Consider the following 17,241-nt stretch of genomic DNA (forward strand, 5'->3'; position numbering starts at 1 on the left):
ATGTGATTTTGGACATGTGCCAATTTTAGATTTTGGCTAGTAAGACTGTGATTAGGATGCTGGTCAGAGATCAGCTTAGTCATTTATGAATGTACAGTTATAAGTCTATTGTATTAAGCTGCTGTACACTGTGGCTGAACTAGAACTTGTCAACTTTAAAGTTATGAACTGTTGTGTGATTTCAATGTACCTGACAACCAATGAAGTTCCTCTGGGAGAAATATAGTTATTCTAAGTTATGAGTAGGGCCCGATACATGTAATATATAGCTTCTCAGAAGTAACTCAATCCTCCAAAAATTATTTTAAAAAACAAAAATACTTCATCTGTTGCATTGATTGACAGACATGTAAAATACGGTGACAAAGCTACCCAGAGTTACTGTCTGCCTGAAGAGTGATGAGAAGTTCACAGAACTGACTCAATAGAAGTTCAGAAAACCACAGCCTTGAAGACACACACACTCCAGTAGATTCAAACAGAACTGCTGAATTCTCTCGTTCACACACATGAATAAGGGAAGTTAAGCTAAGCACAATAGCACACTTTTTCCTAGCCTTACAGGATCCCAGAGAGACCGTAACTCTCTCTAGCTATCGCTCTAGATAAGTCTCTCCCTGTATCTTCCTCTCTGTCTCACTTTTCAACAATGACATGAAATGACCATAATCTCCTTTATGAGTTGGATGCCACCATCGCCAAGGCTTTCCCACTGTCCACAGACGTCAATTCAACGTCTAGTTTTGATTTACATTTGTTTGAGTTGTCAACTGTCAATTCAAACCGAAATCAACAAATGTCACAATTTCATTGGATTTAGGTTAAAAAGATGAAATGTGCTTATATTGACTTCTTGCGAATCCTATCCGTTTTCAGGTTGATTCAACGACATCACATGGATTTCTTTCCGGTTGAAATGACGTGGAAACAAAATGTATTCAACCATTTTCTGCCCAGTAGGTTACCTCAATCTTTTGGCAGTTTATTACACGACATAGACTCACTAGTTCACAGCATTTCACATTGACTTCCTTCCTCCTCACCATCCAGCAGTAAAATATGCAGACATCTCAGTTCCTGTGTGACACAAGGTGCTTTACCGAGAAAGGAGATGTGATGTGAGACGTTTATGTCCTGTCCTGGTTCAATCGTCTGTATCTGAAGCATGGGGCAGCTACTGCTGCAGGGATTGCTGTGGGCTGTGATTTTCCTGGGCTCATCTGTCCCTAATATCGAGTCCTCAGAGTACAACCCATTTCCTGGCATCACCGATAAGAAGTTCATCGACGACTGTGTGAGGATACACAACGACAACCGATCCTCGGTGAATCCACCAGCCAGAAATATGCTCTACATGGTAAGCAGTGAGCCAATGAGTGGTTAGAGCGTTGGACTAGTATCCGGAACTGACAAGGTACAAATCTGTCGTTCTGCCCCTGAACAGGCAGTTAACACACTGTTCCAAGGCCGTCATTGAAAATAAGAATTTGTTCTCAACTGACTTGACTAGTCAAATACAGGTTTTAAAAAATTAGAGCATGCAACACTATTCTCAAGTCAAAACTCAGTAATGCCATAATATAGCTAATACTGGTTCCATGTAAATTATTCAGAATTGGATTGTTTTTGCAGTTGGAAAAGTGACAATTACGAATATACAATACGTGAATAGTGCTTAAGCTTCCTAAAGCAACAACAATGCATATAAACATTGCCTTGTAAGTTATAGTTGAATAAGACAGGGCTCTACTCTACACTGTCCTTTTTTACAAGAACGTGTAACGCCTAAGTTGAAAACTGTAGGCGCACACAAAGAAATGTAGGAGCACAATGAAAAATTTGAGGTAAAGTAATAAAGCTAGAATCCTACATTTTTCGAGGCGCACTGGTGCACCTAAATTAAAATTCCAGGTCGAAGACAAAATATGTAGCCACATAGGCAAGTAAAATGGTCGCACTGTAGAGGCCTGTAAAACTATGTTAGAATGAAAGGAGGACAAGCCAATCAGATCCATAGAGGCGTGTAATCAGTTTCATGTCACAGATACCGTCATTTCTTAGACACTCACTAATTTGGTTGTATTTTTTTTCTTTAAGACGTGGGATGAGGGCTTGGCCATCACTGCAAGGGCCTGGGCAAGACACTGTGATTTCCAGCACAACATCTACCTGAAAGAGGTCAGACGGGTCCACCCTGTCTTCTCCTCCGTGGGAGAGAACATCTGGGCAGGATACCCGCCCTCCACGTTCTCCGTCATGCGGGCCATGGATTTATGGGTCAAAGAAGTGAAGGATTACTCATACCATAGCAATGCGTGTAAACCAGGAAAAATGTGTGGCCACTACACACAGGTACATGTCCTCTACTGAATAAAACAGCATCACTGCTAAAAACCATCAAAACGACAAAATGCAGTTTTAGCATTGGTATAAAAGGGAAACTCAATATTTCATCATCTTTGCCGACTGTATGCTTGCATTCCCAGGTTGTTTGGGCGACGAGCTACAAGGTTGGTTGCGCCATCCAAATATGCCCAAATGGCGTCGACAGGACTTTGTTTTCTGATAAAGAGGGAGCCATATTTGTTTGTAACTATGCAGAAGCGTAAGTCAGACTGAATGCATATATTACATTCACAAAGCGTAAGTCAGACTGAATGCACATATTACATTCACAAAGCCTAAGGCAGACTGAATACACATTACATTCACAAAGCGTAAGGCAGATTGAATACACATATTACATTCACGAAGCGTACGGCAGACTGAATACACATTACATTCACAAAGCGTAAGGCAGACTGAATACACATTACATTCACAAAGCCTAAGGCAGACTGAATACACATTACATTCACAAAGCGTAAGGCAGATTGAATACACATATTACATTCACGAAGCCTAAGGCAGACTGAAAACACATTACATTCACAAAGCCTAAGGCAGATTGAATACACATATTACATTCACAAAGCGTAAGGCAGACTGAATACACATTACATTCACAAAGCGTAAAGCAAACTGAATACACATTACATTCACAAAGCGTAAGGCAACGAAGCCTAAGGCAGACTGAATACACATTACATTCACCAAGCATAAGGCAGACTGAATACACATTACATTCACAAAGCGTAAGGCAACGAAGCCTAAGGCAGACTGAATACACATTACATTCACAAAGCGTAAGGCAGGCTGAATACACAGATATACCAAATGAAATCAAATTGTATTGGTCACATACACATATTTAGAAGATGTTATTGCAGGTGTAAAGAAATGCATGTGTTCCTAGCTCCAACAGTGCAGTAATATCTAACAATTCATGTACACTGAAAGGAAAATTCCACCCCAAAACTATTTTGGTATTGTATATATAGTCCCAAAAAGTGTTACATGTCAGCAATTTCAAGATACAGTCAGAGGTTTACATACACCTTAGCCAAATACATTTAAATCTAGTTTTTCACAATTCCTGACTTTTAATCCTAGTAAAAATTCCCTGTTTTAGGTCAGTTAGGATTACCAATTTATTTTAAGAATTTGAAATGTCAGAATAATAGTAGAGAGTGATTTATTTCAGCTTTTATTTATTTCATCACATTCCCGGTGGGTCAAAAGTTTACATACACTCAATTAGTATTTGGTAGCATTGCCTTTAAATTGATTCACTTGGGTCAAACGTTTCGGATAGCCTTCCACAAGCTTCCCACAATAAGTTGGGTGAATTTTGGCCCATTCCTCCTGACAGAGCTGGTGTAACTGAGTCAGGTTTGTAGGCCTCCTTGCTCGCACACGCTTTTTCAATTCTGCCCACACATTTTCTCTGGGAATGAGGTTAGGGCTTTGTGATGGCCACTCCAATACCTTGACATTGTTATCCTTAAGTCATTTTGCCACAACTTTGGAAGTATGCTTGCGGTCATTGTCCATTTGGAAGACCCATTTGCGACCAAGCTTTAACTTCCTGTCTGATGTCTTGAGATGTTGCTTCAATATATTCACATCATTTTCTTACCTCATGGTGCCATCTATTTTGTGAAGTGCACCAATCCCTCCTGCAGCAAAGCACCCCCACAACATGATGCTTCCACCCCCGTGCTTCATGGTTGGGATGGTGTTCTTCGGCTTGCAAGCCTCCCCCTTTTTCCTCCAAACATAACGATGGTCATTATGGCCAAACAGTTCTATTTTTGTTTCATCAGACCAGAGGACATTTCTCCAAAAAGTACAATCTTTGTCCCCATGTGCAGTTGCAAACCATAGTCTGGCATTTTCATGGCGGTTTTGGAGCAGTGGCTTCTTCCTTGCTGATGTCGACATAGGACTTGTTTTAATGGGAAAATCAAAATAAATCAGCCAAGACCCCAGAAAAAAAATTGTAGACCTCCACAAGTCTGGTTAATCCTTGGGAGAAATTTCCAAATGCCTGAAGGTACCATGTTCATCTGTACAAACAATATTACGCAAGTATAAACACCATGGGACCACACAGCCGTCATACCGCTCAGGAAGGGGTGCGTTCTCCTAGAGATGAGCATACTTTGGTGTGAAAAGTGCAAATCAATCCTAGAACAAAAACAAAGGACCTTGTGAAGATGCTGGGGTGAATAGGTACAAAAGTATCTATATGCGCATTAAATCTTTGTCCCCATGTGCAGTTGCAAACCATAGTCTGGCATTTTCATGGCGGTTTTGGAGCAGTGGCTTCTTCCTTGCTGAGCGGCCATTCAGGTTATGTCGACATAGGACTTGATTTCTTTTGATTTTCCCATGATGTCAAGCAACAAGGCACTGAGTTTGAAGGTAGGCCTTGAAATACATCCACAGGTACGCCTACAATTGACTCAAATGATGTCAATTAGCCTATCAGAAGCTTCTAAAGCCATGACATCATTTTATGGAATTTTCCAAGCTGTTTAAAGGTACAGTCAACTTAGTGTATGTAAACATCTGACCCACTGGAATTGTGATACAGTGAATTATAAGTGAAATAATCTGTCTGTAAACAATTTTTGGAAAAATCACTTGTGTCATGCACATAATAGATGTGCTAGCCGACTTACCAAAACTATAGTTTGTTAACAAGAAATTTGTGGAGTGGTTGAAAAACAAGTTTTAATGACTCCAACCTAAGTGTATGTAAACATGACATCAACTGTATATAACTTTCAAAATACAGAAATGCAGCCGGTATGATGCGTTGTGCATCATAAGATGCAAAATGAATCATTTCTGGAACACTTGGGGAATTTTTTAAAGGTTATTGGAATTATGCAACCTTGCACACATTGTACTTTCCCTTCGGCAAAAAAAAGTCTAAGATGCTCTGATTTTAGAAATATGGAAATATTTTAGATAAATTAAAAGGATGTGCATTGCTTTCTCCAGGGGAAACGTGGTTGGGATGTTACCATACCAGAACGGGTTGGAAGAATGCAGCTCTTGTGAGGGTGCAAACAATCAATGCCAGGCCAAGCTCTGCCGTGAGTCTGTCAGCTACCATTTCCCACACCCAATAAAATAACAAGATACAGGACAACCCTGTGATGGTCTGAATCTTCAACATATTCCTTCACAACACCCCCAATACTCTTTCCCTTGAACATGTAGCATGTACAACACCCAATACCATTTTCCATTCGTGACATAATAAAGCTGCCTTCTCTTCTCTCTTTACAGACAATGCAAAACGAGATGAACAGAAAAGTATGTTTTGGATACGCAACCCTTAAATTAAATTAACTTCCTAAACCACAATGGCAGAATGTGTTCTTTGTGACCAACATTAGCCTTTACTTTTCTCACCTGTGTACAGGTTACAGATGGACCCCCGACTGGGACCCCACCCTGGCCACCTGTGGCCCCTGCTGCATGGCCATATTGGCCATCCGACCCCTGGCCCTTCTCCTCACCTTTGTCGCCGCATTTGGAGTACACAGACTGTACCCAAGCATATTCTTTTACGAATAGCTGAGAGGTTTAGACTGATTGACCTGCACTGACGTTCTCATTGTTGTCATGGCTTTCTCAATGTGGTCCTGTCTTTTTAAAATTCCCGCAGAGCCTCAAACCAAACTCCCATTGTGGTACAATAAAGTGAACTACTACTAAAATGTATATGCTGCTTTTGCTGCTTCCATTAATGTGTTAAAGGGAAAGTTTACCCCAAAATGTAACCAAACGTTCATTTACTGACCTCAAGGAGTTTGCAGCAGTCTTTAATACAAACTATACGGCAAGCCCTCTAAAGTAAACAATGCCTAAAATAAGAGCAGGAAAAATAGGTCTCAAATAGCTCACACATAAATTTCACAATCTGTGTTTCTGTTAAGTTACATTTTTGAAAATGAACTGTTTCTTCACCAAAAATCATGTTTGCTTAACAATGAGCAATGGTGTTGGCAAAAGCACAAACAAGTCTGGGACCAGGCTCACCAACCACTGACAGCAGAACTCATAACACAAGAGCTTATGAAGGTTGAAGAGCGGTGTCTAAAATCATCTCATTTGGCCTAACAGGAAAATCAATTCTACAAATACAGAATAAGAGATTATCATATACTTGTTTTATTGAGTCTTTAGAAGTAGCAACACCAAATGACAAAGAATGCAGCCCAACACACAGTTATCCTAAACATCACAATGCTATGTCACTGTTCAGCAGTCCTCTAGGCCCATTTCTGCAACACTTGACGCCTGTAGCAGCACACGACAACAATGTTCATTTAATCATGAACTAAAACTTTCAGTGCCTTTTCTCAAAGCCTGCAGGTAAATAGCTTGTTAATCATTTATAATAAGGACTATAAAAAAAAAGCTTTTAATAGTATGCATGTTTTTTAATGAGTATACATTAACAGACTAAGTCAGCATCATTATGAAACATTACTAGCCTTCCAATGCATTAACTGCATCATAAGCCATTATACTCGCAGTGTTCATAAAGGAGAGTGCTTACTGTAAATATTAACATGGACAGGTGTTGGTGGAAAGCAGTACAGGTTGTTCTGAGGATTAGGACAAGAGGAGGAATCTGTGGCGTCGGGATAAACCAGGTGAATCACATTCTGTGCACGGCTTACAAACAGTTGGTAAACAATATTGAAGAACGGGCCTCAGTCACAGGCTAACTAGGTAACACATATAGGGAGACACCTTTACTGTATACCATCTCCTCTACTGAGGACAGAGGCATTCCATATTCATTTCATCAAAACTATGAGGAAGATTCATCTCTGAGGAATTGGGGATATTCTATTAATATCCCAAATACATCTTTAAACATACCCATGTCCTGACAAACCTGACGTCCTTCACGCCAGTGATCTGCATACCTCCTTTGAATGCAGCAATAGTGAATATTGTCCATTGTCCAAGCTTTTCCAAGGTTAGCCCTTGTTCTTTTTCTTCTTGTCAAGGCGGGTTTGGTCTGTGGGACAGGGTTAACAGAGGGGGCTCCTAGCTTCTTGGTCTTGGCTTTCCTTACCTTAGCCTTGATGGCCTCAATGTTGATTTTGGCTTCTGAGGGAGCTAGAAAAAAACATGGTAAAAGAAAACTAACGTTAAACAGCTGGGTGTGGCTGTGTGGGAGAATGTGCTCAGGCAATGCTTCATTTAACCACTCAGTTAATGATAAGAATTAACATTTGTTACATTGATTTTCATTCTAGAAGAATCATTTCAAAGTCCATAAAATCATTTTATTATAATTGAGAATATAATGTTTCTGAACACCTCTATATTCATATGGAGTATAATATTTGTGTGCCCAACTTTCTCACTCATTATTATTCACGATTCATTCAGGGTTATCCATAATCACAGTAGCATCCACATTATCCATATCATGAAAGCAACAACCAAAGTCTAGGAGGAAGGGTAGGCCAGCTGATGAAGATGAGTCTTTAAGGCCTGCTTTAAAAAGCCCCAAGATTGTCAGGAAGAGAGTTTCAAAAGGACTGTGAGTGGGAGGAAAGGGCCTGGTTGCCTAACTGGTGTGGGACATGAAGCAGTCTGGCATGGCTTGAAGGAAGTGGGTGCAAAGGTCAGGTGGAGAGAAGGTAGTTTAGAACATAATTATTCAAATGATTCACTGTACCTTTGTTGGTCTTCTTCATAACAGGTTTCTCCTTAGGAGGAATAAAGGCCCTGTTTCGCTCCTCTTGCCTCTTAGACAACACCTCGGCTTGTTTCACCTTGAAAACACAGACACAATCAGGCATAGGACAAATGGATTTGGCACAGTAAATCCTGTTGTGTGTCTTTTGAAGGCCATTAGTTTCTCATGCAATGCTATACAAATAGTAACTGGTGCATAGCTATCAAGTCCAGTGATGGTTGCGACACCTAAGGACAAAGCTGTGTCAAGTAATATCCATGGTTACCTTTATCTCCTCCATCTTCTTCCTCTTCTTAACACTCTCTCGAAGGAAGAACTCTCCCGTTGCCAGTTCCTTGTCAATCTAGACAACCAGGAAACACAACACAGTGAATCCAGGAACATGGGTATGAACAAGCCTAGTGATAGGTTTAGTGATGGATGGGTTATATCAAGTAGTTATAGACTAAGTCATCTGTTGATGTTTGGCTCTATGGCTGTTGTATGTTATAGTACAAGGATGATTAAAAAAGAAGATTGGGAACTTAAGCAATTTGCGGGCCGGAAAAGAGGCAGTTTAAAATATATTCATAAGACGTTCAAGAGTGACCTGGAGTAATAATTTCCAGGCCACTCTTGAACTTCTAAAACTAAATAAAAATTACGTAGAAATAATGGACTCATATATATATTTTTTAAGTGCCCTTTTTCCAGCTCGCAAATTGCTTTTGCCTTACATATCAGTTTGAAAAAAATCTGTGCCCCCCGCTGAATTTTGAAATCCCAATGTGGGCCTGGAGCCAAAGTTATTACACACCCCTGTTACTGTATTTGGAAGAGGACTTGTCAATGTCCTGTGTTATCTTGAAACTGAACTTTAAAAATATTTATTTTTTATTGTACTGTGCTTGCACTTTGACGTGCCATCTACATGAAGATTAGTATACTGGGCTGGCATGTTTTATGACACAGGAACCGATACAAATAAATACATCATGCCTGCATGGTGGTTCTGACCCACTAACCTGGCTCTCAGGCTGCTGCGGGTGGTGGTTCTGACCCACTAACCTGGCTCTCAGGCTGCTGCGGGGGTGGCGGTTCTGACCCACTAACCTGGCTCTCAGGCTGCTGCAGGGGGAGGCGGTTCTGACCCACTAACCTGGCTCTCAGGCTGCTGCGGGGGTGGCGGTTCTGACCCACTAACCTGGCTCTCAGGCTGCTGCGGGGGTGGCGGTTCTGACCCACTAACCTGGTTCTCAGGCTGCTGCGGGGGTGGTGGTTCTGACCCACTAACCTGGCTCTCAGGCTGCTGCGGGGGAGGCGGTTCTGACCCACTAACCAGGCTCTCAGGCTGCTGCAGGGGAGGCGGTTCTGACCCACTAACCTGGCTCTCAGGCTGCTGCGGGGGAGGCGGTTCTGACCCACTAACCTGGCTCTCAGGCTGCTGCTGGGGGAGGCGGTTCTGACCCACTAACCTGGCTCTCAGGCTGCTGCGGGGGATGCGGTTCTGACCCAATAACCTGGCTCTCAGGCTGCTGCGGGGGTGGCGGTTCTGACCCACTAACCAGGCTCTCAGGCTGCTGCGGGGGAGGCGGTTCTGACCCACTAACCAGGCTCTCAGGCTGCTGCTCAGGGGAGGCGGTTCTGACCCACTAACCAGGCTCTCAGGCTGCTGCAGGGGGAGGTGGTTCTGACCCACTAACCTGGCTCTCAGGCTGCTGCGGGGGGAGGCGGTTCTGACCCACTAACCTGGCTCTCAGGCTGCTGCGGGGGGAGGCGGTTCTGACCCACTAACCTGGCTCTCAGGCTGCTGCGGGGGGAAAGGTGTGTACTCCTTCTTTGTCGTCTTTTTCTTAGGCTCCTTGCGCTTGGTCAGGTTCTTGTGTCGGAAGTTGGGTAGGAATCGCTCCCAGCTCTGTAGCCGCAGCTCGGGGTCCTTGGACAGCTCGCGCTTGATCATGAGCGTCTGCGGCCGACCCCAATCGAACAGTCGCCAGAGGAAAAAGGGAGAAACGTGTTGGAATAATTAACTTGGATTATTGAAACTGAGGGCGGTTGAAGTCAGACTACACAGACTACACCTCCATGCTCTGGACACTACACTGACAGGCACAGCAAACCTTCTTGCCACATCTCGCATTGATGTGCCATCCTGGATGAGCTGCACTACCTGAGACACTTGTGTGGGTTGTAGACTCCGTCTCATGCTACCACTAGAGTGAAAGCACCGCCAGCATTCAAAAGTGACCAAAACATCAGCCAGGAAGCATAGGAACTGAGAAATGGTCTGTGGTCCCCACCTGCAGAACCACTCCTTTATTGGGGGTGTCTTGCTAAATGCCTATAATTTCCACCTGTTGTCTATTCCATTTGCACAACAGCATGTGAAATTTATTGTCAATCAGTGTTGCTTCCTAAGTGGACAGTTTGATTTCACAGAAGTGTGATTGACTTCGAGTTACATTGTGTTGTTTAAGTGTTCCCTTTATTTTTTTGAGCAGTGTATATAGCCCTTGTTCTCTTGCTTATGGTCATACACACCAATTGATTCGTGAAGAGTATAATTCAGCAGAACCCAAAATATAAGATTGTTTGTAAACAATGTCATTGTAAACAAACACGGTGTAGCTTCAACAAAAATCTTTAAACTATAATTTTGATATCTTGGATCAGTCCTTGCATCCATAGCCGTCTATGAATTTGAAATTTAATTTCTCAAAAGCCCATCCCTCATGGGATTTAAAGGATTGCTCCTTTAAATCCCTTGAGCCACAGCATTAAAGAAGCAACACCTCACATGTTTGATTTCTTTGACTGCTTAGAAACGCCTAAAATAGCTTAAGTATTGCTTCCTCACTTACCATATAAAAAAAAAATAGTTTTGCTAAGATTTTGGTTATTGTTTACAAATTCCTTTATTCCGATTGGCTCTCGTACACAACTGCCCAAACACGATAAAAAACTTGAAAATAAGTTATGACGGATAGAATAAGTTGTTCTCAGCTGTCAAGGAACTTCAAACTTCCCTTTTGGGATCATGGTAAGTTCAAGTCATCTATTCTAAAGGACTCCTCTGTGGCGTCAACAAAAACCCCACATCCTCTTACATAGAACTGTGTCGGTTGCTTTAGGTTTACCACAAACCATGACAAAGTACCACATAGACCACCTTTCGCCCCCAAATTGGTTGTGGAGGAGAAAGGTATCAATTACCTTGATGTTGTAGATGGGGTGGATGTTCTTCATGGTATCCAACACCACTTTCCGTACCTACATATGAAAAATAATATTTTAGTAGATAATTGAGTCACTTAGAGCACCCCAAAAAAATAAAATTAAAAAATAAATAAAAACTGTTGCTCACTCCAGGGAAGTTTAATATACTCCCCCCAATTTTGTGATATCCAATTGGTAGTTAGTCTTGTCCCATCGCTGCAAATCCCCTATGGACTCGGGAGAGGCGAAGGTCGAGAGCCATGCATCCTCCAAAACACGGCCCTGCCAAGCCGCACTGCTTCTTGACACACTGCTCGCTTAATCCCGGAAGCCAGCCGCACCAATGTGTCAGAAGAAACACCGTACAGCTGGCGACCGGAGTCAGCTTGCAGGCGCCCGGCCCGCCACAAGGAGTTGCTAGAGCGCGACGGGAAAAGGAAACCCTCCCTAACCCGGACGACGCTGGGCCACATTCTCATTTACAGAAACAACCTGCGGAATAGTAACAGGGGAGAGAAATTAGTCAATTGGAGGCTGGGGATGATTGGGTGGCCATGATGGTATGAGGGCCAGATTGGGAATTTAGCCAGGACACCGGGGTTAACACCCTTACTCTTATGATAACTGCCATGGGATCTTTAGTGACCACAGAGAGCCAGGACACCCGTTTTATGTCCCAATCCAAAAGACTGCACCCTACACAGGGCAATGTCCCCAATCACTGCCCTGGGGCATTGGGATAAAAAAAATGTAAACTAGAGAAAAGAGTGCCTCCTACTGGCCTTTCAACACCACTTCCAGCAGAATCTGGTCTCCACCCAGGGACAGACCAGGAACAACCCTGCTTAGCTTCCGAGGCAATAGTGATAGTATGCATCTGAAAGGGATTTATTACCATTAACAAAATGGCCTTATCTCCCTATGGAGGTGTGGGCCTAAGCCAATTCAATCAATTATGCCATAGCAGAAATGGGCACCTGATGAATTCAACAGGCAGTGGTTCCAGTGCACCTCTTTGGAGAAAGCCGAATTGAAGGGCATTTTTCCCTATGGTTTACCCTACTGAACATGGCCCTGATTGAGGAAATCAGTTCACCTCTTTGAGGCCGTTGAAGGGTCCCAGGGCTGACACAGTGTTCCCCTGCACCATGCGTAGCAATTGGTGAGCAGCTCCAATGCCTGAGGGGAAACAGGTTAGATAAATGCCTGTAAGAGGGAGGTTGAATGTGTTCCATGGAGAGCAATCTCCATCCGCCGACAGTACTGCTGCTACGACCGCCGCGACTGCCACCAGTACCGCCGCTTACGACCGCCGCTTACCGCCGCCACTGCAACGACCGCCAACAGTACCGCCGCCACTGCTACGACCGCTGACAGTACTGCTGCTACGACCGCCGCCGCTACGACCGCTGACAGTACCGACACCGACTGTACGACCGCCGCCGACAATACGACCGCTTCTTACTGCACAGTGCCTCTTACTGCACAGTGCCTCTTACTGCACAGTGCCTCTTACTGCACCGAATAATTTCCCTCTCCATATCCCCTACAAGAGTAAATATACTTACTTTGAATAGGTGCTTTTACTTTTATATCTCTTTTGCAAATTTTCTCCAGCTATATACTGTCCTAATTTTTTCTTCTACTTATTTGAATTCAATAGTTTTGTTGTTGTAGCACTGTTGAGAGGAGAGCTTGCAAGTAAATATATACACCATGTGCATATGACAAATAAACTTTGATTTGATGAGCTGACTGATTCTGAAACGTTGGGAGGTGTTAATAACACTATGCTGCCACCTGGTGATGCTAACATCTAAACACAAAACTACTATGTATCCCATTGAACGCTCTCCCTGGCTGCATGGTTGAACAAGACGCACCTTGAGTGTAGATCCTTTAGGCCCGATGAGTCTCTGCCTCCTCTTCACAAACCGTTCTCTGGTTCTGACCAGCGTGCCAATTTTGATGATGTCACACGCCATGTCATCCTCCAAAATACGCACAGCCTAATGGTGGAAGACAGAAGAAAACATCAACCAAATGAAGATGCTTGTGCTGGTTTCTTTCTTTGGGGTAAGTATAGAGTTTCGACTATTCTTCCACATTATCAGGCTCATTGTTGGAAGTTGAACTATGAATTGATGAACAAGAGAGCATGCCTACCTGCTCAAAAGGCACACTTCTGGCCAACAGCTTGATGAGGTCCCGTGCCCTCACAACGGCATATGGGTCAAAGGTCTTTTTGGTGGTGCAAACCGTGATGCTGCCCTCGATCAAATCCAGGGTGGCCTTGATGTGCTGTTGATGAGGAAGAAAAGCAGAACATCAATGTTTTGGACAATTTAAAGGCTGTGTGCCTAAATCTAGGAGAGGATCATTCATCCTCACATGGCTACATATCTGCATGTTAACAGACACCTATACACGGGCTGATAAGAATGATCAACTCTTGTCAACATGTAACATTATTCTTAAAGCTGGAACCCTTAATGGTGAAACGACCTCGTCACATTGTGATCTTACAACAAAGAAGTTACTGCAAACAAAATTGTCCCCCTGAGACATCATTGCACAGTCCAGTGGAGGCTGCTGATGGGAGGACAGCTCATAATGGCTGGAACAGAGTGAATGGAATGGCATCACACATGGAAACCATGTGTTTGATACTATTCCAATCCAACCATTACCACAAGCCCATTCTCCCCAATGAAGGTGCCACCAACCTCCTGTGTTGCACACGCTATAGAACAGCAGAATACGTACTGCCATTTCTTACCACCGCTCGACACGCCTCTCCTCTGTTACATCCACAAAACAAAAACAATAGCATAGGGGCTGGTCCAGACAGTGACACCACAGACAGATTAATGAGTCAGATTTCAGTCACTCAAAGAGCGCATTTGATGTTCCTCAACCACGAGACATTTGCCTTCAGTCTGCATGGTCAATGCAGCAATGTTGATGACAACAATGCTTTTCACTTTGCTTCTTAATAATAATCCACTAGCGTTCTATAATGACACTATTAGTTTGTGTTTCTTACATCAGCAAACAGCTTGTCTGTCTTTTCTTAGCAAGTTGCTCTAAATCTTGAGACAGTAATTGTTAGCCACTAATGCAAATAGCTAGCTAATAAAGATACGGAGTATGAGCAAATGTAGCTACCTAATACAGCCTGATAATACTAGTGATGGTGTAGACCTAAATCAGCATGTTGTTTGTGCAACAGTATCTTCTAAATCAAAGAGGAATATGCAAAGCAAGAATATGTTAGCTACATCAAGTAGCTAAGAGAACACATGACATGTAGCCAAAGCTTATAGGGTCCCCTAGAAAACACTTACTAACAATTTAGTTCCTAACCGATCACAATAACTCCTCCCGGGCATTTTCATATGTTGTCATCTCAAACACTGTATTCAAAGTGCCCACTATTATAATCTAACTATAGAATTAGAATAGTCATTATATTTCCATGATTCCAACAGTTTTGCTCTAATTCACAAGTCACATTGCAATTGCAACTTTTGGTTAAAAATACATCCTAGATTATTTGCCCATATCGTGCAGCCCTATGTGGCAGTGTGGAAATTCTCAATTGAGCAGTGGTGTAAAGTACCTAAGTAAAAATGATTTAAAGTACTTCTTAAGTAAAACATACTTTCAAGTACTAGTTAAGTAGTTTTTTGGTATTTGTCCTTTGCTATTTTTATTTTATTTTTGACAACATTTACTTTACCACATTCCTAAACAAAATACTGTACTTTTTACGCCATACATTATCCCTGACACCTAAAAGTACTCGTTACATTTTAAATGCTTAGCAGGACAGAAAAATTGTCCAATTCACGCACTTTTCAAGAGAACATCCCTGGTCATCCACTGCCTCGGATCTTGAGGACTCACTAAACACAAATGCTTTGTTTGTAAATTATGTCTGAGTGTTGGAGTATGCCCCTGTTTATCCATTCATTTTTTTACAAGAAAATGGTGCCATCTGGTTTGCTTAATATAAGGAATTTGAAATGATTTATACTTTTATTTTTGATAATTAAGTACATTATATCAATTACATTTACTTTTGATACTTAAGTATATTTAAAACCAACCAAACCAATATTTTTAGACTTTTACTCAAGTAGTATTTTACTGGGTGATACGTTTACTCATGTATAAAAATTGGGTACTTTTTCCACCACTGCAATTAAGTGCAGGAAATGCAGAAATAATAAGTGCTGAAATTTGTCTGACATTCTGCTAATTTTCTACTATTCCTACATCATTTTTTAAACATTTTAATTATATGACCGTTGACTCTGGAATAACTGCCTTGTGGGCTTAGTTCAACTGCCCATCAGAGCCCAAAATACGTTTTTATAGACACTATAGCCTCGAGACATTGTTAAAGCTATAACTTGATCTCATGGATGGTTAAATCCTTGCATTCATAACTCTGTCTATGAATTTGAGTGGCTACATTTCTCCAGCAACGTCCCTCAGCTTTTAACCAAACCCGTATCAGAATGGACGCTTTGTTATTATTTCAACTGCATATTTCCCTTTTAATTGGCATAACTTACTGAATCGCCTAATGCTTTTTGCACCAGTGGCCAGCATTCTTTCAGGTATGCCTCTCTATACTTCGGAAAGAGAGTGGCGAAACTGCTCTCCTCCAGTAGACCTTTGGGGTTGTCATCTTTTGTGAATGCTGGCTCCTTCCATCCATCGGGAACAGTGAAGAGTTGAGATTCATCCACTGAAAATACAAGATTAGAAGCTAGGATATAACACCTAACGTTATAGTTAGCTTCATAACTAGGTAGGTACATTGCATGCACGTTTTCCCATAGAACAAACGTTCTTTCACTGAGAACAAATTGGTAGCAGTCTTCAAGCAGTGCTCATACTAGCACCATAAATAAGCATGAGGCCGGGCGCGAGCTACACAAATCAAGGGAAATCAGGCTTCTATTCAGATACATGTATCCAGAAACGTGGACTATTATTAAGAAATAATACATTTGTTTCTGATACTAGACAATACCGTTGTAATACCTTGGTTTGTATTCTTTTTCGACTTCTTCCCCGACAGCGTTTCATTCACGCTTCCTTCGTTTGTGGAGGACGCCATTTTTGTTATGCCGGAAATACAGACCGGAACTGCGTAGTTTGGAACTGAGATGAGGGTTGCATTCAAAATTGCTGCGTTGCATTACGTGCTAAGAGCGTTCTTGAAACTATATCCCAATGTGTAAGAGTCTTTGCAAAATTGTGCCACAACAACCTTTTCGATCCTTACAATATTTGCTATTATTTATCTATCCTTCATATTGATTTGTCGTTCCTATCACTACATTATTGGAGCAGCAGGTAGCCTAGAGCGTTGGGTCAGTAACCGAAAGATCGAATCCCCGAGCTGACAAGGTAAACATCTGTCGTTCTGCCCCTGTACAGGGCAGTTAACCCACTGTTCCTAGGCCGTCGTTTAAAATAATAACTTGTTCTTAGCTGACTTGCAGAGTTAAATTAAAAACAATTTATAATAACACCCCTATCACTATATTATATAAATCATTTATGACAGTGTATTTCATGTTCAGGTGGTAACTTCGCTTCGTTGGCTAATTAGCTGCTGTTTAGCCATATTCAGCAGATTTTCGACCAACCTGGCGATACCTTCTTCGTTCTCATTTCGGAAGTCACTGGTGTCTTCAGAACTCCGATAGCTGGTTGCATTGAAAAAAAAGTATAGAAAATGCTCCATTATTAAATACAGTTTTGTGTAACGGATGTGAAACGGCTAGCTAGTCAGCGGTGGTGCGCGCTTAATATCGTTTCAATCGTGACGTCACTTGCCCCGAGACCTTGAAGTAGTGGTTCCCCTTGCTCTGCAAGGGCCGCGGCTTTTGTGGAGTGATGGG

The 17,241-nt window shown here is 42.2% G+C and overlaps 2 protein-coding genes across 2 annotated transcripts; one reads left to right on the forward strand and one right to left on the reverse strand.

The window, feature by feature from the left end:
* The first annotated feature begins 1,065 nt into the window (after positions 1 to 1,065).
* Positions 1,066 to 6,120, forward strand: glipr1a (GLI pathogenesis-related 1a). The gene is made up of 6 exons (XM_064939289.1): positions 1,066 to 1,357; positions 2,098 to 2,352; positions 2,487 to 2,605; positions 5,392 to 5,486; positions 5,683 to 5,709; positions 5,819 to 6,120. Exons 1-6 carry the CDS (start codon positions 1,166 to 1,168, stop codon positions 5,971 to 5,973), a joined length of 843 nt encoding a protein of 280 aa, XP_064795361.1. The 5' UTR covers positions 1,066 to 1,165; the 3' UTR covers positions 5,974 to 6,120.
* A 427-nt stretch (positions 6,121 to 6,547) lies between these two features.
* LOC135515641 (KRR1 small subunit processome component homolog) lies at positions 6,548 to 16,480 on the reverse strand. The gene is given in 11 exon segments (XM_064939288.1): positions 6,548 to 7,533; positions 8,102 to 8,198; positions 8,388 to 8,465; positions 9,897 to 10,067; positions 11,315 to 11,371; positions 12,414 to 12,469; positions 12,472 to 12,496; positions 13,201 to 13,326; positions 13,484 to 13,618; positions 15,901 to 16,076; positions 16,376 to 16,480. Coding segments are annotated over 11 exon segments (1,311 nt in total). The 5' UTR covers positions 16,452 to 16,480; the 3' UTR covers positions 6,548 to 7,219.
* Between the last annotated feature and the right edge of the window lie 761 nt (positions 16,481 to 17,241).

Source organism: Oncorhynchus masou, chromosome 27 (assembly GCF_036934945.1).
Source record: "Oncorhynchus masou masou isolate Uvic2021 chromosome 27, UVic_Omas_1.1, whole genome shotgun sequence".
Classification (NCBI taxonomy): domain Eukaryota; kingdom Metazoa; phylum Chordata; class Actinopteri; order Salmoniformes; family Salmonidae; genus Oncorhynchus; species Oncorhynchus masou.

Excerpts from the sequence above, each read along its gene's own strand:
- glipr1a (XM_064939289.1), top strand. The coding sequence starts at position 1,166 with ATGGGGCAGCTACTGCTGCAGGGATTGCTGTGGGCTGTGATTTTCCTG. Across the intron at positions 2,353-2,486 it reads TGTGTGGCCACTACACACAG|GTTGTTTGGGCGACGAGCTA; the intron begins GTACATGTCCTC and ends TTGCATTCCCAG. Across the intron at positions 2,606-5,391 it reads GTTTGTAACTATGCAGAAGC|GGGAAACGTGGTTGGGATGT; the intron begins GTAAGTCAGACT and ends TGCTTTCTCCAG.